At 34.9% G+C, this 23,997-nt stretch overlaps 1 protein-coding gene across 5 annotated transcripts in view; it reads right to left on the bottom strand.

Annotated features, from left to right (window-relative positions):
- The window catches only part of MYBL1 (MYB proto-oncogene like 1), a 34,933-nt gene extending 11,245 nt beyond the window's left edge, over positions 1 to 23,688 (bottom strand). For 2 of the 5 annotated variants that reach the window (XM_019632677.1, XM_019632678.1), the window contains exons 1-9: positions 23,225 to 23,688; positions 14,293 to 14,398; positions 13,899 to 13,970; positions 11,878 to 11,970; positions 10,032 to 10,252; positions 8,201 to 8,375; positions 5,371 to 5,442; positions 4,696 to 4,800; positions 1,224 to 1,457 (exon numbers count right to left, since the gene is read on the bottom strand). In XM_019632677.1, the coding sequence (XP_019488222.1) occupies positions 1,224 to 1,457; positions 4,696 to 4,800; positions 5,371 to 5,442; positions 8,201 to 8,375; positions 10,032 to 10,252; positions 11,878 to 11,970; positions 13,899 to 13,970; positions 14,293 to 14,398; positions 23,225 to 23,244 (1,098 nt within the window). In that variant the 5' untranslated portion in view covers positions 23,245 to 23,688. The remainder of the gene's footprint in view (positions 1 to 1,223; positions 1,458 to 4,695; positions 4,801 to 5,370; positions 5,443 to 8,200; positions 8,376 to 10,031; positions 10,253 to 11,877; positions 11,971 to 13,898; positions 13,971 to 14,292; positions 14,399 to 23,224) is intronic. The other 3 variants (XM_019632679.1, XM_019632680.1, XM_019632681.1) reach the window with 2 other exon arrangements.
- Positions 23,689 to 23,997: the final 309 nt, after the last annotated feature.

Below are 23,997 nucleotides of genomic sequence, written 5' to 3'. Positions count from 1 at the left end.
CCTTGAACACAGGATGATGACTTGCACAGTTAATTAACTACCCATTTTTATCAGCAGAAATAGGCTTTCCTTGTTCATCCTTTTTTAAGCAAGATCACTTGACAGGAACAGATTATGGTTTTACTACAACTCCAATTTGGAACATCCCAAAACAATATTTCATCTAATTCAGTAGCTGAAGCTTACTGTCGAAGTATTTTAAATAAAAGGAACACATTATTTTAAGTTATTATAGAAGGATACAATTTATCATAAAAGTCCCTCCTCTCTATTTCACATCAGAAAAATACTATCAAATTCTACATAATCATTTGGTAATGTGTATGGAACGTCTTCAAAATGGTCACATATTTTGATCCAGAAATTCAATTTAACTGAGGGACATAATCATAATTTCGCACAAAGCTTTCCATAATATGTTCTGCAACTTGTAATACTGATAAACTGAACATTACCTAAATGTCCAATAATAATGGTATAGTGGGTAAATAAATGTTGTTACATTCATGATAGAATACTATGAAGCCATTAAAATTCAAGTTTAAGAAATAGTTAAAAGAGACATGCTCACAATATAATGTGAAAAAAAATCCACAAACATTATATATAAGTATACATTTGGCATTAAAAATAGATGAATATGTGTGTTTTACATGTATAGAGCATAGCCTGAAAGGGAAATACCTCAAATTATTAACTCTGGGTTTATGGAAGATTTTCATTCTCTTCCCTACAGCATTCTCTAGTTTCCAACTATCCCTAACATATTTGTACAACTTGCATAACAAAAAATGAACTGTTAAATTTTTATTTATTTTTATTGGGGAACAGTGTGTTTTTCCAGGACCCATCACCTCCACATCAAGTAGTTGTTTCAATCTAGTTGTGGAGGGTGCAGCTCAGTGGCACATGTGGGGGTCAAATGGGCAACCTTGGTGTTGTGAGCACTGCAATCTAACCAACTGAGCTAACCGGCCACCCCAAATTTTTAATTTTTAACAATTCTATACAAGGTTCATAGTTGAGATATGTGTGTGTGTGTGTGTGTGTGTGTGTATATACACACATTTATATTTTCCAGAAGTCACTGAAAAATATCAAAACAAAATTAAATAATACAAAGTAATGCTTAACATAAAACTGATCAGTGTCCATTGAGTTTCTGAACATGAAACCATGTGTCTAAAATTGAGCTTTTGATAATCTCACAATTTCAAACTTACAGATTCAATAAGTTCAAGAGTCTCTGCAAATTCTGGGATGGTTTGTAGAGAGGATAGCACAGCATTTGCCTCTACGGCCAGGAACTTTGTGGGTGAATTCTGCTGAGCAGACATAGTTTGATTTTTATCCATACTGTAAAACTCATTCGTGTGTTCCTCGAGGCTATTTAGAGTATTAGTCATGCTATCATCCATGAGGAAATTACCAGACCAGTTAGAAAAGCTTCCAGGCTGCTAAAAGTATAAGAGAAATTTGAATATTATTTGTCATTTCCAATGTAAGCATAAATTTGGATTTTAAGTAAGTTTTTTCTAGAACGTTCTTCATAACATATCAGCTAAGAATATAGTACTGAATATGCTGTCTTTCCTCAAAATTGATATAAAAATATTTCATTAAAATTCATCTTGACTATATTTCTTTATTCTAACTAAATTTGTTTTTAAATATATAAAATTATAGTGAGATAAAACAAGCATGCATTGGGTTGTTGGAAAAGTCATGACGTATTTTTTTCTGTTTTTTTGTTGCAAAAATGCGTCATGACTTTTCCAACAACCCAATATATTCAACATAAAGTCTAAATGCCTAGAATCTGGCCTCTACCTTTCAAACTTCATCTCCCAACACTTCCTCCTCCCAGGGAATACCCAATTATAGGACTTGCAGTTCCCCGATGAGTTAGTCTTTTACCCTGGGGTGTCTCTGCACATACTGCAGTTCCCTTATCAAGAGTGCTCCGCAACCTAATGACAGGGAAAACTGCTATCCTCATTTAAGATCCAGTTCAAATACTGGAAAATACTCCATCTGACTGTACACTTTTAGCTGTTCCATTTATAATAATGACCTAGTTCATCTACTTTGCTAATATATAATCATTGCCTGTCTTTCAAGACTGAGCTCAAGCAGAGTTTCTTCCAGGAACCCTTCCCTGACTACCTAAATCTCAATTAGGCACCTCTCCTATGTGCTCCCATAAAACGCTGGGACTGATTTTATCACCACTCCTTGTCTCTGTTTCCATTGCAGAGTAAATCCTCTGAAGTCAGGGACTGGGTCATTTTCCTTTCTCTCTATAGAGATGGACACTGGGCAATTTACTTATCTTCCGAGCCTGGTTTCCTAGTGTCTCATAATAAAAAGCAAGAAAAGAGACCTTGAGGAGTCATGACTAAAAACAATATGTAATTTGAAAGTTGTTAAAAGAGTAGATCCTAAGAGTTCTTAGCACAAGGAAAAAAAAACATTTTTCTTTTTTTCACGGGGGAAAAAAGAAACAGTATGTACTGCTACATGTTATAGCAATAGAACTTTCTGAGATGATAAAAAGACTCTACATCTGAAGCTGCTCAATATGGAAGCCACTAACCAGATGAGCAACTAAAATGTGGCTAGTGCAACTGAGGAGCTGAATTTTAAAATTTTATTTAAAATTAAATGTGGCCAGTAACTACAGTATTCTAGAGAGCACATTGCCCCAGTCCATAGGAAGCACTCAATAAATGGTACCTATTACTATTAGAAATAAAAATTGCTGGGCCGGCTGAGTGGCTCAGTTGGTTAAGAGCTCGCTCAAAAGTTTGAGCTCTGAGCAACAGCGGTTCGAGTCCAGCCCGAGCTGAGCAGCCGCTGAGCTGNAAAAAAAAAAAAAAAAAGAACACACCAGACTGAGAAACAGGCTGGGTGTGGTTCTGCCAGAAATAAAAATTGCTAAACTATGCTAGAGTCACAGTAACAAAACGTAAAGTTTCAAGTTAAGTAAGGTGAAAAAACAAGTTTTCAACATTGTTGCAAAACAAGTTCCACCATTTTAAAGTTTCCTAAAAATAAAAGAAATTAAAGCAATCTTATTTTGCTAGTATAGAGTTTACAGTCACTTTCTGGAGACAGTTTTCAAACCATATGCATTTCAATTGAGTTTTTCAGGTAGGAAAAAGATTAAAAAAGGGAGATCACTGGAAAAACCATAGGTTTGTAACTACACACACACCTGAGTCTGAATCCCTAATGATAAACCACCTACTTGAGTTAATATAAGGATTACCATGAATTCATATAACTCCTATAGTAGTGAAACATAATGGATACTCAGTAAAATGATAGTCATTATTATCACAAAACTGTTAAGGATAAAATCTTTATAGTATGTATATGAAGTCTGTTCTGCTGGGTGCAACAACTTCCCTCTAGAATCTAGAATATCCAGTCTCCTTATTCAATCAGATCTTTATGAAAGTGGCTTTTAGACAGCAAGTTCTTAAAAAAAAAAAATTAATACCTTTCTTCCTTTTTAATGCAAAATGCCAATTCTTTTAGTTATATTTTCTTGTTAAATTAAAAAGTGATAGCTATCAAAAAAATTAAAAATGGTTTAAGCATAATACAATTACCTACAAATGTGACTCTCTAACCATAACTATTTATTTACAGCTTCTTAATAAAACCAAAATTTAGCTTTAAAGTAAGTACACTTCAGGTCTTCCTCTTTTCCCATGGTTTTTGCAGTTTCAAAACAAAAACTACTTTTCCTATGATGTATGTCTTTATTATAATTAACAAATGTCATTTTTATTAATACTCTCTAAATAGTATAAAGATATTACCAGTTGCCTCATAATACTATTTCAAGATCTCAAGTTATTCGATTTAGTAAGTATTAGTTCCCAGTCCCTCTAAATGTCCCCTCATTCATCCCCAAACCAAGAAAAACCACTTCCTAAATGTAAAAGTGTCAGGATATTAAATTTTTTAAATTGTAATTTAGTATAAACTTTTTTTCCTTTTAATCCATCTAGCATAGCCTGTTTAACTTAGGTAGAATGATTGCTATTTATCCTAATTTAATACTCCTCGTTGTGCACATCAACCAAATCTCAGACAATAGCTTTCACACCTAGTAACCAAAACCCAACATCCATATAAAAATTTCCTTAGAGAGCATAAAATCTAAATGTTCCTTTGTTCCATATCTTTAATATTATTTTTCCAATTTACTGAATTCACATACTAAATATAGTAAATAGGAAAAATATTTCAAAGACACAATAAAAGTAATTTGGAGGACATAAATCTCTACACATCTTTTAATTATTTTTCAAGCTTAATTTTTTCTATTAAAGCCATCACTACATGAAATGTATAAAACCAAAGCCTAATCTAACCCACACATCATTTTCACAAAAACATATATCGAAGATTATACCTTACATCTGCTTGACATTTATGAGTCAAGAAGCATCTTAATACAGAACACTATAAAAGACGCTCAAAGAGATGCTTATCAAAATCAGGCAACCTTAAAGTTGCAAATTAGAAAGACTATGTGTAGTCCATATTATTGTAAAATCTGAAGTCACACTGAATATACTTTCCACTTGTTGCAATACTAAAGTCAACGCTGATAAAAAACTATAAAAACATATAAAGGATTCTTACAACAAAATTTAAACATTTAACCTTATTTCTTACCGATGGAACTCGCTTTCTTCTAACTTCATTCTCAGCTGACATAAGAAGCATCTCGAGTTCCTTAATTTTTTTTTCCTTATCAGGATCTTCATCAACAAAGGGTTGCTAAAATAAGTTAAATAAAACAGAAAACAGGCTACTTACATAATTGCTTTATTATATTAGTGTTCTAATTTTTATTTTCTTCTGCACAACATAAAATATATTTTCTTTAATAATGCTAATGTACTACTAAATCTTACAATCCCTCTGGTATCTAAAGAGGTGCTGGTAAGTATTTTCAATTTAAGTGAAAATATTTGGAAAATTTAAATGCATTAAAAAACCCCTTATATTGCATCATCTATATCAATTTTAAAATTTATGTCCGAAGTATGTTTTAGTTAATTGAATCTTAATATATATTTTCTCTCCAATTTAGCAAAAACATATCCATTCACAACCTTCATGTTTTACGTTGGAAGAATGAAAGAACCACCTTACTGGTGTTGTCGATCACCTTGCAATTGTAGTTTGTTTCTCAAACCCACTTAACAAATTTTCTCCTTTAATGTTATAACACTCAAAGTAAATAGGACGCTAGTATTGTTTTTGTCCTAATTTTATAGATGAGGAAACAGGCATTACTGGACTTTCAAAAGTGTTTCCTTTGTTTTATTATAAATAAAAAGTTACCTGGATAAAGGCAGAAGCCTGAACATGTTCTACACAATTGCCGTCAGGTGACACATACTGATAGCCTGGGATCTAAAAAGTAATTCAATCATTAATATTGTACATATAATACTATATATTTAAAATCTGAAGGAAAGCACAGAAACTCTTGATTAAATATCAACATTAAAAGCTCAGAAGTATTTCTGTTAACTTTGAATATTCATACCTACAATAGTTTCTTATCTAATAACTACCGTATTTTGCTGTGTATAACGCGTTCCTGTGTATAATGCGCACCCACATTTTTGGCTCCAACTTTCAGGAAAAAGAATCTTTCGTTTTAATTTTTTAATTCAAATTTTTATTTGTTTACACTTAGGTATTTGTTTTTTGTATTATAAAGGAATTTTAGCATTTATTTTTTAACATATTATGGTACAAGAAATTTTATGTAACAAATAATTACAAAACACAAGAACAGATACAAGGTATAAGAAATTTTATGTACAAATTTACAATATTTAGGCATCATAGAAGACCAAGACCTCTTCATTGTTGCAAGTTCCTCGTAAGTTCAACCAAACCAATTACCATATGCCAGGGTATTATTTTGCATACGGATATGGTTATTGATTTCTAGAGTTACACTTTTAACTCATAAGCATAAATAAAAGAATTAAAAACATTTATATAGAAACAGAATTAGTACTACCCACGTATAATGTGCATCCTTATTTTTTCTTCACAAATTTGAGCAAAAAAGTGCACATTATACACGGCAAAATACGGTACATCTCTGTTCTCAGAATCTACTGATTAAAAATCATATAACACTTAGGAAAGACTTATCTTCTTCTCGAAGAAATATGAGAATTACTTGGCTTACATTTATCAGCCAATCACTCTATCTATTAACTACAATATCCACCAAATATTTTTTTAAGTCTATTAGGATTGCTCTGCCTCCTGGAGAAGACAAAGTAATAGTTTGTGTTCCTATCTTTGAGAGGAAGGGGTTCGTCCATATGAAGCACTCACAAAGATGAAGACTAAAGCAAAGTTTTCAACATTCATATCTGCTATACCTACTATCACCCCATGGCAATCTCTGGGTAGAAAGATAGGAACATAGAGGCTTCTTCTGTTACTTGACTTAGAAAAACAATAAGAATCACTCATGTACTTTTTAATACTCTGAATTAAGTTACTAAACTAAGAATTATTCTGCTTCTTTTCTAAAGTGTCTGTAATAAGGATTTTGAAGTTGCATGCAAATTTAGTGTGTAATGGTGGCAAGAAATGAGGTATTTTTAAAAACTTTAAAATCTAATAAAGATAAATATGATATTATGTATTTTCCAAAATGGCCTATCTAAATCACTATCTAATGCAGTATCATTATACTTCCAACATAAAACTTAATTTTCACAGTGCTTGATTAGCACCAGTTATCACTCAACTTGGTAACTCCAATGATGATTAAAAATCATCCAAAGATGATTAAAAACATCATCTTTCTCAAATTTTTCATTAAAATCTGTGACACTATTTCAAACCAAATCAAGTCAAAATTAGAATATTTTTAGTAGTTTAAATGTATTGAATTATGAATACATACATCTTTCAAGAATTATTAAAAGGTAAACAATTCTTAAAGTATAAGAAATAGCCTTATCTTTTCAATATATTTTGATTGAGATTGTTAAACACTTACTTCTCTGGCCCCAAATAAGTTTTAAAATTTCTTTCTATGCGTCAAGAAATCAAATTAAATGGTAACCTTTCTAAGATAGAAGCAGAGTGTTTCAGTGTATGCTGCTAAAATCTAGGACTCTAAAGAAAAATGTAAAGAAACAGACACTAAAAACCTTAAGGCATTATCAGCAGATAAGTATAATGCCTTCTTATTGTTTTTCCTATTTGTAGATTAAGATGTCATTACTTCAAGTGGTTCTTTTTAAATTATGTCTTAAAAAACGTCCATTTAATGGAAAAAAATTAAATCTGAGGTATACTAAGCACAGATTTTTTTAACAGTAGCCAAATTTTGTCTTTTGGTGGATACTATTAAGTCTTAACTTACTCTTTACATTGTGTGTGACAAGAGCCAAGAACTGAACATGAAAAAACAGTACGACAGATAGCTAGACAGGAAATGTAAAGAAACCTTATGAAAACTCCTAAACTGATTTCTTACAGGCAGGAAAATGCACGGTAAGGAAAATAGAGCCTGTCCCATTATGGACTTGGATAATCCCTACTCTAATAAACCTTTCTAAACGAAGACTGAAGTCACTCAACCTGGTTGGTTATCAGGGGGAAAAGCAAAGCTGAATGCCATCCAAGAACCAATTATTTACCACACCCTTCAAAACTATGGCTTAAATGATATTTTACTATTTTCTCCTTTAAACCATTTTATATACACTTACATCTCAGCTATATGGAATATTACAATTACACAAAATTTAAAAAAAACTACAATAGATGTTAAAGCACAGATGACCACTGGCTTTGAATCATAAATGAAGATTCAAAGAATGACAGTATTAGGAAGTGATAGTATTAGGAAATTTCACTAGATAATGTAAAAATTACATATAAAAGAAACATTTTAATGAGTTTGTTCCCAAAATATTTATCAATCAAAACAATTGAAATAACAATTGATAAAAAAAAATAGAGATAAACCTCCACTAATTGTATAACAGCTAACTATGAAATATTGGAAATTCAAATCTCTATTCCCATTAATATATGTTGTATTTGTCCTATTAAGAAACCAAACACCTTCCCATATAGCAACCAAAGAAATTTTTTAAATAATAAAGGTATTAAAAATATGTGCCTGAACAGGTATGTAAAACTGATTCTGGATTTGCAAATGGTCCATTGTCGCACAAGGTTTGTGTTGAAGTTTAGCTGAAGATCGGTCTGATTTTATTCCATCTTGTAAATAGCCCTCCTGTTCCACTTTTCTTCGCATAGTAGAATTCCAATGGTTTTTGATAGAATTATCAGTCCTACAAAATGAAAATGTATAATTTTAAAAGAAAAACAGGATTCCACAAATTTTAATGCTGTATAAAATGTACAAATTGCTTAAAATAAAATTTACAACTGGTGAAATTAGATACTTTTTTAATTAAAAAAGATAAACTGTATGTCTATGTGTCAGGCACAGCTCTACGCACTGGAGACATAGTAGCAAATAAGACAAAGAGAGTCCCTCTCTCATGGAGCTTACATTCTCATTGAAAGTGTGGCAGCAGAGGAGGGAAGAATAGAAACACAAAAAAATAAATATGTAATAAGAAAAATATCAGTGCAGATCATTAAAGTAGGATAAGAAACATGAGTAACCAGGTGATTAAGTGGTCCAGGAAGGAGTCCGTGAGGTGACAGTGAAGCTAAGGTATGAATGACAAGAATGAGCCAAGTACATATAAGAACAGAAAAAAAAAAGAGAACATTAAGGGCATAGCGAGGACAAAGACCTTGTAGCCAGGAACAAACACGATCATGATAAGCAAACCACCAATTACAGAATCCCAGTATTCTTCACTCCTTAGAACAAAATACCTATGAAAGAATGAGTTCATCGGCTCCCTTTTCACATGTTTCCTTTATGTAAATGGAAATCTTCAACCTACAGCTACTTATAGTGTAAATTCCAGCCTTCATTAAATATACAAACATTTACTGAGAACCTAATTTATGGTAAGGAAATAAGCTAGGTTCCATGGACAGTAAAAAGATGTATGAGATTAAAACCATCAGAAGCTCCTAGACCAGGTTCAGTAACTTGGATAAAAAACAACACTGTGGCTTTAATTTCCTTATCTATGAAAACAGCAATGTTTGCTCTGTATATTTCACAGTATATGAAGATTAATTAAGAATATATGTAAAAGCATTTGATAAGCTACGGAGTACTATACAGATAGGGATTAAAATAAAAAAACAAATGCATATCTTCTAAGTGAGATATAGATTTTCCCAAGGTTGTTGGTCTACTTTATCCAATTAAAGAACATTTGAAACAGTGCAACATATAGTGGACATAGCACTTCACTGCCGCTGAGGGTAATTTTGGATTTCAGCCACACAAATATAGCACTACGCCATGATTTGAATCATACCATAATTAAGAATTGAATTTTCTCTATTGGAAATTCTGTATTTTAGCTACATGAATATATGCACTACTCCCATGATTTGAATCATACCATAATTAAATAAGAATTGAATTTTCTCTAGTGCACTTTTATAGCAGTTTATTTCAGCCAGTGTATTTGTTATTCTCTGGACTTATGCACAGAATCCAGTACAAAAGAAAACTGTATGATGTAGATTCCATTCCCCCAACCGTTTGTACAAAGAAGATCAGCCTGACTGGCACTGATACGTAAACATAATTTTGGGAGTGTAGTAAAATTTCATAACCCAAAGGTCTATCATTTTATTGTATAAATCACTGCTATGAAATATTTCATTAATAATTATATCCCTTACCACAGAGTATATTACAAATAGCCCCAAAGGGTTGCCTGTATTATAGTCTAAATTTTAATTATAAATAAAATAAAAGTCACAGGGTACTTGCAAATATATTTAATAATAACGTAATAAAGATCAAGTTTAAGTACAGAAAAATGTATATACATTTATATAAGCACCTTCCAGGAAGTAGTTTGGCAATTTCTGCCCAACGATTTCCCAACCGCTTATGTGCTTCATAAATGATCCTGTCCTCTTCTTCTGTCCAGGAAGATTTCTTCACCTCAGGATTCAGATGATTATGCCATCTTTCTCTACACTGCTTGCCTATTCTTCCTTTTAAATGTTTGGCTATTAAAGACCATCTTTTTGGCCCATATTTCTGAACTAATTCAATAACCTAAAAAACAGAAAAGCAAGGCTTAAAAAACATTACCTTGACAGATGTTAAAACATAACTCAAGAATACTATCTTTTTACCTGAAACTAATAATAAAATTAAATTTAAAAAATACTATTTTTAAAACACATTAAATGTAAGCCACAACTACAACTTTAAAGAAAAAAACAATTTGGTGCCAGCCAAGTGGCTCAGTTGATAAGAGTTGGCTTGGGAGCTCAAGCTCTGAGCAGCAGGGCCACCAGTTCAGTTCCCACATGGGCCAGTGACGATGCGCCCTCTACAGCTAAGATGGTGAACAACAGCTCGACCTGGAGCTGGGCTGCCATGAGTCACCGGTGATGGCATAGGCTGCAGTGGGCTGCCGTAAGCAGCCGGCAGCCAGTGTGAGTGACCGGCAGTTGGCGAGAGCTGCCGTGAGCTGCCATGAGAGGCCATAAGCAGCTGTCCAATGGCCGGCGAGCAACTGCCTCAGCCGGGAAGAGTGCAATGATCACAATACCAACATGGGCCAGTGAAGCGACGTCCTCCACAACTAGACTGAAGAACAAAAGGACAGCAACTTGTCTGTTCCCCTTCCCTGATTCCCCAATGCTGTTCCCCTCCCCCAACTCCCCAATAAATCTTTAAAAAAAACACAAAAAACAATTTTACCAATACTTCAGTATTTGCCAACTTCAAAAATTGATTCCAAATTTATCTAAAATTTACAAGGTGCTAAGTAAAGTGACTTGTAAGTTAAATTGTTTTCATACAAAATTAGTTTAAAATAACAGTAAAAATGGTGAGATGTATGTATTTTCTATTCTTACATCTTAAAAAAAAAAAAAAAAGCTTCATCTGAAAGCCAGATAAATCAGTTTGGAAGTAGGAAGGATCTACAGTTACCATCTTTTCATTTTTTTCCTTTCTCAAACTAAAAAGATATAAATCACACATTTTAAAACTTATCATTAGCCATCAAGTAAATCAAATTGAGCATAATGAAGTAATTTTTTTTTGTGAGTGGCAATAAGAATAGTCTAGTTCTCCAACTATATTAACAAGTTTCATGCTATAAAGGACATGAACTAAAGGGCAATGCCAAATGGAGGACCGAAACTCTCCCATTCTTCTCAGTCTTTTATAATACAAAGAGTTATTTTGGATTTTGAATCATCCAACCTTTTGGAAACATGACGCTCTGATATCTATCTTATTTGGGGGCTTATTATAGGTCAAGAGGGAAAGTTAAGAATGACTTCCTCACATATAATGTTATCAGATAAAATAAAAATTAAATTCTATTTTTAACATGTTTACTCAATTTTCAATAAGAAACTATACCCTAAGTGCTGCGAACCTAAACTCTAAACAAGTTAACTAAGCTGATAGTATTTTTTTTCCTTCTATAAATCAAATTCTCAGAAAGAAAAGGCTATATATACACTTGGTTTGACTCAATTCATTAAAAACTACATTTCAAGACACTCAGCTTTTAATTCTTATGCAAGTAGCACCCAGTGAACAAAATCAAAGTGATTTAAACGTATACTTTATGTGTCTAAACAATGTACTAGGAAAAATAATATGGTAATCCACCTACACAATGGAAAAGAAAAAGAAAAAGAATATGAACATGTTACCCTCTGATCCTCTTCTTTAGTCCAGGGGCCCTTTATCAATTCTGGATTTAAAACTTTCTGCCATCGATGCTGGCACTGAAAATCAGAACGATTCTGAAAGAATTTAGATGATTTTATTATTGAACAACGGTCTTCTTGAAAGCAAGTCAGCCCACACTTATGTCTCACAACCTTAAGAATGAAGTCTTCAAGAATAATCAACAGCATTCCTTAAACATATAAACATATAATATTTATTTTACATGCCTGTGTCCCAATTCTTTTTTTTTTCTTTTCTTTTTTTTTTTTATTACTAAAGTCATTGGCTGGGCTTAGAGTACAAATAAAAAACAAGATATGTTTGAAATTAAAGTATTTTTTCTCTATACTATGACTTATAAAATAGTAAGCAGCACAGTTATAACACAAATACTGCCCATAAAAAAATGTCTATGAGGTTGAGAAATAAAAGGAAGTAAACAGAAAACTATACAAAGCAGATAAAAGAGCTCAAATAGCACAGCACTCTGGATTCATATAGTACAGCAGTACATAACTCTACACAATTAAAAAAAAACCTAAAGGCATTACTAGTCTAGTGCATAGTATTTAAAGGACGGTTATAAATGCCGACTCCCAAGTTATCAAGAAAAAACTAAACATATCTATATAGAAGATGTGCATTATCTATCACTTAAATTATTTAACTGTTGAAGTTTAAAAAGAAAAACGAATTTACTAGTATAAGAAAACCTTATGTAGAAACATCTCAAACTCCAAAAATGATTAATAAATGAAGTCTTATTTTATTTAGTCAATCCATGACTTAGTAACTCCTATGTATTACAGTGATGATGATAACAACAATAGTAACTTTTTATTAGTGGTTCACAGTTTACAAAGATATTAGTTCATACACAGGATTACAAATAATTTAGAAGTACATAAAGGGATAGATACAAATACTTTGTTTACCAATAGCTCTGTCTTTGTGCCTAGTGGACTTCAAATTATTTTTTTTCAAACTGAGTTTCTTCATTTATGACTTCTGTACATCAGTGCTGATCCATTTTGAGGCTATCACTTCAAAATAATCAGGTCGGTCCTGTTATGTTCTTGTTGCATTTCTCTGTTCACTTCATTTGCTGGTATACAGTTGAAGTTAAACTGATAAAGCTAACATAAATAACTTTCCTAATTTAGCTTCCATTTACTGAACTTCTGTAAAATATCAGGAACAGTGCCAAACATCCTATATGTTATTTCTAATTCCAAAAAAAAAATACTTAAAAAACAAGTATTATTACAGATAAGAAAGCCAGAGATCAAAAAGGCTAAAATTTTTCTAAGACTGAACAGTTAGTAGAGCCGACATTTGAACACAATTCAGACTGACTCCAAACTCATGCTCTTTCCATTATTTGGTCTCAGTGTTCAGGCTATGTTGAAAGGCATTAAAACAATATAGAAGTACACAGGTAACATGGTTTCTAAAACCCAAAATAGTCAATACAGAAATTCAAATATGAATTTCTACCTACAGTATAGTAAGGAACAAATAAATGGATATGTGAAAACACTTTATAAATTATAAAATTACATGCTAATGAATAGTACGTGAATAGTAATATGATGAACAGTAAGTATAATTTTTTAAAGTATCAGTTAACACTTTAAAATGTAAGCATTTTATGACAAGCTTTTCAACAGAGCCTTTTCTGATTAGCTATCAAATATTTCAATGTATTTAACTTCTTTCAAAATGTTTTAACATTTATCAGCAAATATTTATAAAGCCGTACCCAAGCTTCATTATCATTCTTATTTTTAGATTTAGTAGTCTTTTTAGGCCTCTGGATAAACTAATTACTAGAAAATCAGGCTTTCAAAGCCATTGGTAACTGTAGGAGGACCAGAAGAAGAGATGTTTTTAAAAAAGGAAACCTAAATCTAAAATAATGTAGACACATTTTTAAAAACAGCAAATTTAACCCATTGATCTAAATCATCCATTATATGTATAAATATAATGTTTTACTTACTTGAAGATGACTAGCAATTAGAGTCCAATCATCAGTTCCATGTTGTTCAACCAACTTCTTTAACTTATCATCCTATTAAAACAGGTTTGAATATTAGAAATCTTTCCCCCACCTTGTTCCTCTGCCCCTGAATATAGATAACTCTCCAATTCTTTCATGTCATATCTGGTGGCCATTTTTAGGACTGAAGCCACTATAATACAAGTTCTCCCATTTAGTATACTGTTTCTGTCAGTCTCAACATCAATCCACTATTCATGTCTCTGGTTGAAGAAAAATAATGTGCAAGCTAGTTGGATAACTTTTCCCATGTTTTGTTTTTAAATATTTTTCATATCTATAATATTATTAACAAACACAAGTATGAAATCAGTAAGCCTTATCAGATAACCACCTCATCTCTTGTCCATTTTACTCTGTTCCAGAGTTTCTTCAATCCTTTTTGTTGTGGTACTTCATAATCATGATCTGCATATTGAAGGTCATCATCCTCATCCTCACTAAAAAAACACAATTGTGAAATCAAGAATTTTATTTAAATTTGTATGACTGAAGAAGCCACTCAGATGAAAAGACACATATCCAATCAGATTATTCAAAGCACAAAAAAATTAAAGAGACATACAATGGAGAAGAGCTATAGTCCTTACTGATACCAGAGATGAGTGTGGATTGCCACCACTGTCCAAGTCTTTTTGGCCTTTATCTTAAAGAGCTAAAGGATTTCAAGGGAGTGAAAGATAAATACCTTGTGTTTCAGATAAATAACTGGCAGGAGTGTGGAGAAGTGGAGGAAGGAAGACCAACTGGTAATCTTTTACAATAACCCAAGTAAGAAATTATTAGTGCCTGACAATGGTAATGGTAAACTACAAAACACAGCCAATTAAAAGACACAATGAAAGAAATAATCCATTAATAATATCAACAACAAAAAGTTAAAATATGTAGAAATAACTTAGAATGTACAAGATCAAGGTACAGTAAACAACAAGACACTATTTTGAGATACAGAAGACTTGAACATACAAAAGAACATCCAGACCACATTCTTAGGAAGGAAAAGAATATTAGAGATGTTCATTCTCCCTAAATTAATAGCAAAGTATACTGTAGAGAAACAATAAATTAAACAGAATGGCACTGGCTCACGAACAGATACACAGATCAATGGAACAGAATAGAATACTCAGAAAAAAACAAAACCCATATGGGAATTTGGTAAATTATAACAGTAATATACCAAATCAGTGGGGTAAAGATGGACTTTTCAGTAAATGGTAAGACACTGAGTAACTATTTTTTAAAAAAGTTCAAATCCTACTTTAAAATTAAAAATTCAGATGAAGCAAATATTTTAGTTTTAAAATGAAACCACAATAGTACTACAAGGAAATAGGGTAGAATTCTATTTTTTATACCACTGAATAAAAGAGATCTAAATGTGAAAATCAAGAAACCATAAAAGAACAAACTGAGGTAATAATAGTGGCAATGAAAAGAAGCACATAAAACTGAGAAATATTAAACAGGTAGAGACAAGATTTTACAACTGATGGGTATGAGAGACATGGGAGAAGGAGGAATCAAGGATGACTCTAAAATTTCTGGTTTTGTTAGCAGAAATAGAGCTATTCACTAAGGTAAGGAATAGAGCAGGAGAAGCAACTTTGGGCAGCGGAAGGGAATGGGGAGAGTCAGCAGTTTTGGCTAGCTGATTTCAAGGCACTTGAGAAATACACAGGTGGATATATATATATATATATATATATATATATATATATATATATATCACTGTCCAAAGAAATGTAATGCAAGCCACATATGTAATTTCCTAATAGCCACATTAAAAAAAATAGAAATAGGTGAAATAATAGGTTAAATAAATCAGTATTATTTAACCTAATATGTAAAAAATTATTCCAACATAATCATGAAATATTTCACATTCCTTTTTTCTTAAAGTCTTGAAAACCTGGTGTGTATTTTCTACAGTACATCGCAATTCAGACTAGCCACATTTCAAAAGCTCGATAGCCACATGTGGATAGTGCCTCTCCAATAGGACAGAGCAGATCTAGAAGGCAACTGGGCGCACGTGTAAATACCTCATATAGCATGTGGCACAGAGAGGTGACTCAACAGCATTATTTTTGCATAGGCTGATTGCCTAACAATGTTCAAAATTATTTTTCCTTTACTAGATTCAATTCTTTTCCAAAAATTCATTCTGATTTTAAACAGCAAAAGTTTGATGATTTGTTTAACTTTACCGTATGTAATATACTTAAGAACATGTAGGTAGTTCCTAATATCTACATATAGTTTCAATCTTAGAAAAATGAAGGCCTAGATTTAATATATACTGCCTACAAATCCTTTGCAGGAACTTCTCATTTCCCTAGATTTGTCCATGCCATAGGACCAAAATTCATCATATCTGACCAAGCAAGACATAAGATCCTCTATTCCCCTACCTATGATATTAATCTAACTTCAGTTCAATGCACTTTAATATTCAAAGGCTCTCTCCCAAAAGCCAATGTCTATTTGTAACAATAATCTGCCAGTCCTAGTTCCAGAAATGCTTGTTTTGTTAATTAAACTATGCCAAAAATAAAAACACAAGTTTAATTAAAGAAAATACTTGCTGTCTGCAGCCATCTTTGGCTATTAGAAATATCACCTGCCTAGCCAGTATTATAAATTGTTAACTTGGAGATGGTTCTGGATCCAATAACTTCATACATTTCTAAGGCGGTTACAAATCAAACACCATACACTGAAGCAATCTGTCCAATTTGTATGCACACATGGCATTTACCCTTCCTTCTCTAGGCTCATCACAGTTGCCAATCTTCCCCACCAAAGAGTAAGCTCAGGAGTGCAATGACTATGTCTGATATGTTCACCTCTCAACACCAAGCACAGTACCTGCCATTCAAATGTGTATGTGTAAAATCAATGATCTTCCTTACTCTTTCACCTCCTCCAAGTGCTCTGTATTCCAAAAGTACCTCATTCCCTTTCAACCCAATCAAAACTTTACCTCCCTCAACACAGCTGATCTCAAGTGAATATGAAAAAACATTTTTTTTTTAAATTGGGGAATTGGGGGAGGAGAACAGACAAGTTGTTGTTCTTCAAAATTAGTTGTGGAGGGCGCCAGTCGCCATCTGGCTGCCCATCAGCAGCTCGCGGCCTCTAAGCTCAAGGTGCTGCGTTCAATCTTAGTTGCGGGTGGGCGTAGCCACCATCCCATGCGGGAGTTGAACCAGCAGCCTTGTTGTTAAGAGCGCACGCTCTATCCACTGAGCCATCTGGGGGGCAGCTCAGCTCAAGGTGCCGAGTTCAGTCTTAGTTGCAGGCGGGCGTAGTTCACCATCTAAGAGGCAGTCTTGTTGTTAGGAGCACATGTTCTCACCAGCTGAGCCATCCTGCCATCTGTTGGCAGTTCAGCTCAGACGCAGCTCACTGGCCCATGTGGGAATCGAACCCGCAGCCCTGTTGCTCAGAGCTTGCGTTCTTAAGCCAACTCTTAACCAACTGAGCTACTCAGCTGGCCCGAGAAAACATTTTTTTAACAAATGAAAAATATCTCTAGGAGGAGCTGAAAGGCATTTCCATTTGTTAAAAAGGACTTTCATGGGCTGGTCGAGTGGCGCGTTGGTTAAAAGTTGGCTTGGGACACCAGCTCTGAGCAGCAGGGCCCCAGCTGAGATCCGACATGCGGGCCAGTGACACTGCGCCCTCTACAGTTAAGATGGTGAGCAACAGCTCAACCTGGAGCTGGGCTGCTGTGAGTCACCAGAGACAGCTTAGGCTGCAGGGAGGCTGCAGTGGGCTGCAGTAGGCTACCATGAGTGGCCAGCAGCCAGCGTGAGCTGCCGTGAGCTGCCGTGAGCAGCCATCCAGTGGCCGGCAAGCAACCTGCCTCACCCGGGAAAAGCGCGATGATAATACCAACATGGGGCAGTGAATCGACGTCCTCCACAACTAGACTGAAAAACAGAAGGACAGCAACTTGTCTGTTCCCCTTCCCTGATTCCCCAACTCTGTTCCCCTCCACCAATTCCCCAAAATCTTAAAAAAAAAACAAAAAAAAACTTTCAAAATCCAAATGCACCTCCAAGTGGTAGAATATAAGAAGCAGAACCTGCTGAAACAACCATAAAAAAATATTCAGTATAGAAGGGGTTATTGGCGTGTCTAGTAATGTTGCCTAACCTTTTCTAGAACCGTCTCTAGCGACTTTGACCACTTTCTGCCATCCCAAACTACCCTCAGTTGTGCTTTTCACAGGTTTTCCTCCCCTTCCCTCCCCTCAGATCCCAATAGCTTCCACAACAGCATTTAGAGGCTGCTTTAAAAATTAGGTTATTTATAGATTAAAACAACTTTTAATTTGGCGACTTGCCCATATACATCTTGAGTATTCACAAAAATATCTACAGCATATCTAATCTGTACAAAATTCACCTTAACGTTCTTAAAAATATTTTAAGGATATGAGTCCAAAAATGTTACCTGGGTCAAAAGACTAGTTTCCAAGGAGTCATTTTGCTGAAAGCTTGTTCATTTTAACTTTAAAATTCTTCCTTCATTTTTAGCCACATAGTTGATCTGTGAGAAATTTCTATTTCTATATGAGGTTTCATTCTCAGTTTTGCATCAGTATGGTCATCAATTTCAGGCAGAGTTAAACAGCTCAGTGTTCAGGAAGCTGGGTTTTTTGAGTGGGTGAGTGTGAGGGAGGATTAAAGTAGAATTCTTAGAATCATCTCTGCCACGGGGACTTTCCTAGAGTCTATCTACCTAGCTACTTCTTAGTTTTAGCATTAAGTTATTTCTTATTATTGGGTTGTCGGGAAAGTCATGACGTATTTTTTCTATGTTCTTCGTTGCAAAAATGTGTCATGACTTTTCCGACAACCCAATATTTTAAGTGACTGCTGAAAGGATCATGTGACTTTTAAAGAAGTATAATAGGAAGAAAATCCTAGAAATTTATCAACATCACTAGCTTCAACAGAAAGATGTCTGAGAATGCCTGCAATTTGCTAAGAAAAAAGGGAAACCTCGCCAATATTCATTCCACTTTTCACCATTTAACAGTGAAAAAGTCTCACTGCTCACTTTTTCTGCTTTTTATATCATCTTTTAGCATTTCTGTATTGTAACAATCAATACTGGTAATATATAATAAATAAAAACAACTTCCTACTGTGTAGGTAAATACCCATTTCTAGCCTAAGGTGACTAATCTAGAAGACAGCAAAAATAAGGTGAAATTATTTCTACAGTCACAAAGCAAAAATAGAAGGGGAATTTGGTCTCTGAATCTCCATCCATGACTTAGTTTCCAGAATCATTCTGTCAGTTTTATTTAAGTCAAAGAAAATATTTATGCTGTTACTGTTAATAAATTACCTAAGTACTATATTCAAATGGAAAGGGTTTGTAGATTATGAATGAACGAAGTGCTTAGGGTGATTATGAAACAGCAAAATGAAACACGAAACACACACACACACACACACACACACACACACACACAAATACTATGACTCATTAAGCAAGGAAAATGGTTAAGAGTAATTTCACACTGGGGTGCAAGCTAATAAGATATGACAGTCATCTTTTGCCTATGAAATTATACACAAACTAGTCACACTTGACAATAGTAAGATAAAACATTCAGAAGAAGTAAGATTTTAAGAGGCCAGTTATACCACCTAAAAAAAAGTAAAATGAGGCAGTCAAAGAAAGACTTTGAGAATTTTTAAAAATTTGTTTTTATTTGAAAAGAAACTACTGGATTGCAATTGAAGAAAAATCAGTAGTTTTACAAAATTTGCTCTAATAAAATAACTTCAACTTAATCATGCTTTAAATCACAAACTGCATTAAGTCTGAAATTAATATCATAATAAAAATAGACATCTTTATTATACCATCTTGACAGGATTTGCATTTTTTTAAAGTCCAATCAAATTCAAGGTATGAAAATTTACCAGGTTAATTTAATATAGTGAAATCAGGCCACCCAGTGGCTAATAGGATGTACTGCACACATGAATATTTCATTTCCAAATCTGGACTGCAAACTAGCATATTATAGCAAGACAAATTTGACTTCATTTAACCATTATTAATAGCAATACTAAAATAAATACTGAAGAGAATTTTACCTAGCTATCTATAAACAAAAACAATGTGAGGACATTTCTACTTTCTCCCATTTTTAAATGAGAAAAGATCATTAAAAAAGGGTTCAAAATAGGATTGATATTAAATTAGAAGTTACCTTATAGACCATGAGATACAAACCCCTTATATTAACAGATGAAAATCTGGGATACAGAGTTTACTTGCTTTCCCAAAACAATATTGCTAGTTAATGACAAAGATGATTTTAAAAAAATCAGTTTTCATGTTTCAGTATTCTTTCACCCATAATATTCATTTTGCTGGAGACAACATAGTAAAACTGATTCCTGCACATACATTTCCACTGAAAAACATCTAATTCAAAAGCTGGCTTTTATCTTTTCAGTTTAATATAGTCACAGGTCATCTCAAGTATAAATACCTGAATCTATTACTACTGAAATAGGCCTTTTGGCTTCTAAATGACATTTTTTAAAGTTTATTTTTAAGGGTAGAACTGGCTTTAAAAACTAAAATTAACTACTTAATACATAAATATGCTTAAAAATCAAGTACATGTTAATTAGAGATATACCAATTTTGGTATTGCCTGCAAATTATGTCATTAAATCCCCCAGTGGGATCTAAAATTATTTAAAGTCACAACACTAAATGAGCCTTTTCCTTTAGGTAAATATAGACTAGAGACACTACAGCTATCTTAAAGATCAAAGGAGCCAACATTCTTCAGTTGTTTCACACCTGAGGTAACAGTGTTTTACTCTTTTTTTTCCAGGTCATAGAAAAAAAGTTCTTACAGGATTTATGCCTATAGTCTTATGCAAAACTTTGATACAGCAAAGTATAATTTTCACTCAAATAAGCTAAATGGTTGACTAGTGGTGATCTTAAAGTGACTGAATTATTTCCTTTCTCTTTCAATTATAAATTAGCTTCATATTTAATATTAAAATATCTAGAACCTTGTTCTAAAGATACAGGTCTATGTGTGTGTGCATGTACATTTATTCCACCTCAACAGTTTGACCTACACTGTCGTTGCTACAAGATAATAAGCTACCAGGGACTTAATTACATTTTATGCTGCTTTCTGCAAAAACATCTTAGCCAAAAGACATGAGACTAGACTTTGCCAATGAACAGATTATTTCCCCTTCAAAACATTTCACATTTTGTTACCTTCTAAGATAAATAAGTGATTTAGATATACAAGAAATACAATTTAGAACATGAAACATTCAAGTATGAAGGCCCTAAGAAATATACCATTCAAAGATGATAATTTCTCACCACGTCCTCTACCTGAATACTCCCCCTTGGGAGTGTAACTTCACTCTACTATGTTTAATTACTCCAGACTTATGACTCTTTAAATCATTCTATATGTTTCAATTAATTTATATAGGGAACAAGGAATAAAAGTCATTAACAGTACAGTTAATGTTTAGATCTCAAAGCAAATAGTATTGTCAATAAAAGGAAACTTATACAGGCAAATTAATCATTAAATCATTTCTTCTTTCTTCCTCTATTAACATGAAACATACACAAATTATGAAACAAACAGAAAACCAATCGGAGAAAGCAGGGTTCTGACATTCAAGCATCCATGTCTAACCATAACTAAATGGTGATGACAGCATTAGCTAAGAAACTATTTCAAATAAGATTAACATCAGTACTGATAAGCAGAGAATGCTACATGTTATAGGCACTTATCACCTTGGTTAATGAAGTTATTTTATTTTTAAAATTTTGTATATTCAAAAGAAAAGACCTAAAGCTGTACCTCAGTAATTATAATTACAGGAGCTTTTAATATCTACCTTTCCTGAAGTTTGAGAGGTTAACTAGGACCTTGACATTCTGGAGCAGTGATGCTCACCTGGGTGATTTTGCCCCCCAAAAGACATTTGGTAATGTCTGGAGAGATTTTTGATTGTCACGACTAGGGGAAGTGGAGTGTTAATGCCATCTATTGTGCAGACGCCAGGGATGCTACTAAACATCCTACAAAGCACAGGACAGCCCCCCACTACAAAGAATTATCTGATTCAAAATACCAATAGTGCCACGGTTGAAACCCCTGTTTTCGAGATATGGGTTTATATGTGTATGCATGTACATTTGTTCCACTTCCCAAGAATATGACCTATACTGTCGTCGCTACCAAATAATAAGTGAACAGGGATTTCATTACATTTTATGCATTCTGCAAACACATCTTACATACAGCAGATGCTTGATAAATGAGCAAAGCTGCTATATGTGTATTATTGCCATTTTTTAACAGAAATCCTCAATTAATAAATCCTGATACTAAATTTCAACTTAAGAAATACAAAGTTAAGACTTCGAGGCTGTGGATCTAGAAATGAATCCATTTGGAAATTGTGCCAAACATCTTTTCTGGTTTATTAGTAACACAATCAAAACACATCCTAGTTTTTTTTACTTCTACGTGATTACTACACACAATTTAGGAGTAGCTACTATACTGACATTAATAAAAATCAGATGCATAAATTCATCCTAGCAAGTTTTCCAACCAAAAATTGCCCTACCTCTGTGCAACACTTAAGGTACACTCAAAGCCAAACACCGACACTCCAAATATTAAGTGAATGAAACACTGTTTCATTTGAAGCTCAAGCTACTAGTAGAAACAATGTGACATCTTTCCAATAGAAGATTTTAAAAATAAAGCTGAGAACATGAGTATAGTGACTACAGAAAACATCAATAAGGTCCTCTCCCAGCTATATTCCTCAGCAGACTTTCCAATACCTTTCAGGTAGCAATGATGGCAGAGGGGTCTCTAAATGAGTCCCTCTGAACACCATTTTCAAGCCACCCAGGCAGAACATTACCACTTTTCTCTGCGTAGCGTATTCCCCAAAGCGCACAGAGTTACCAGGCAAGAAACTCCCACCAAGAAGTGGGAGGGAGAGACTATGGGGAGAATCAACTCGAAGGAGCAACCTGGGCATCTGTTACTCACTTTCTGCGTCTTAAACACACTGGTCCCCAACTCTGACACGTCACGGCCGCGCTCCGGCCAGCTGGGCCAAGGCGGCTGTAGAGCAGCGGGAAAGGAATGGCGAATCTGAGCCAAGGCTGTGCCGACAGGCCTGGGCGAAAGGGATGTCACCCACCTGCGCGACCTCTTCGCCATCCTTCAAGTACCGCATATGCGCGGGTTGGGCGGGGACGCAGTTCAGCCTCCTCCAGCCTCAGACGAATGCTCCTTTTCCCCGACGCTTTCCTCGCTCCCTCTCCGAGGCGACCAAGTGCGGAATGCTAGTCCCCAGCAAAGGGAGGACGGAGGGACAGTGGGGCGGACCGCGACCCGCCCCCGGTCCGCAGCGCCGATCCTAGCCCCGGCCGGGACGGGTCAAGGATGCCCCCAACATGTCAGCAGTCGCGCTGCGGCCCTCTGCCGGCCCCTCCCGCTGCCTCTAAGCCTCCTAGCTGCGGGCGCCGACCCCCGCCCTCTCCCCGCTACGAGCAGCTCTGCAGGGCTCGCAGACTCCTGCAGGGTTTTGTCCGCACCGCCGAATCTCGCGCCTAGCCTCACTCAAGAGCCGCCGTTTGAATCTGCGCACGCGGCCCCGAACCTCATTGGCTGTGGCGGTCGCACGCGAGGGACCGGGGCGGGGTCGAGAGAGCGCGCGCGACCGAGGGCGGGGCAGGGGAGCTGGAAGCCTGGACTGGAACTCGCGGGAGTCGGGGAAGGAGCAGGGAGGCAGGGGGTGGGGCCGCAAGGCGGGGCTCGCGGGGCTCGCCGTGACAGGCTCCGTCGCGCGCCGAGCGGCGCACCGCGAGGAGGCAGGATGCCGAAGGGCCACGCGGGGTCTGCTGGGAAAACGAGTTCCAGCGCTCGCGGAGAGGCGGGTCCGGAAGCGGCGACCAGGTCTCAAACTTCCCG

This window comes from Hipposideros armiger, unplaced genomic scaffold (genome assembly GCF_001890085.2).
Source record: "Hipposideros armiger isolate ML-2016 unplaced genomic scaffold, ASM189008v1 scaffold_1164, whole genome shotgun sequence".
Lineage (NCBI taxonomy): Eukaryota > Metazoa > Chordata > Mammalia > Chiroptera > Hipposideridae > Hipposideros > Hipposideros armiger.
The sequence above is the reverse complement of the archived record's forward strand: the minus strand, read 5'-3'. Positions and strand labels throughout refer to the sequence as shown.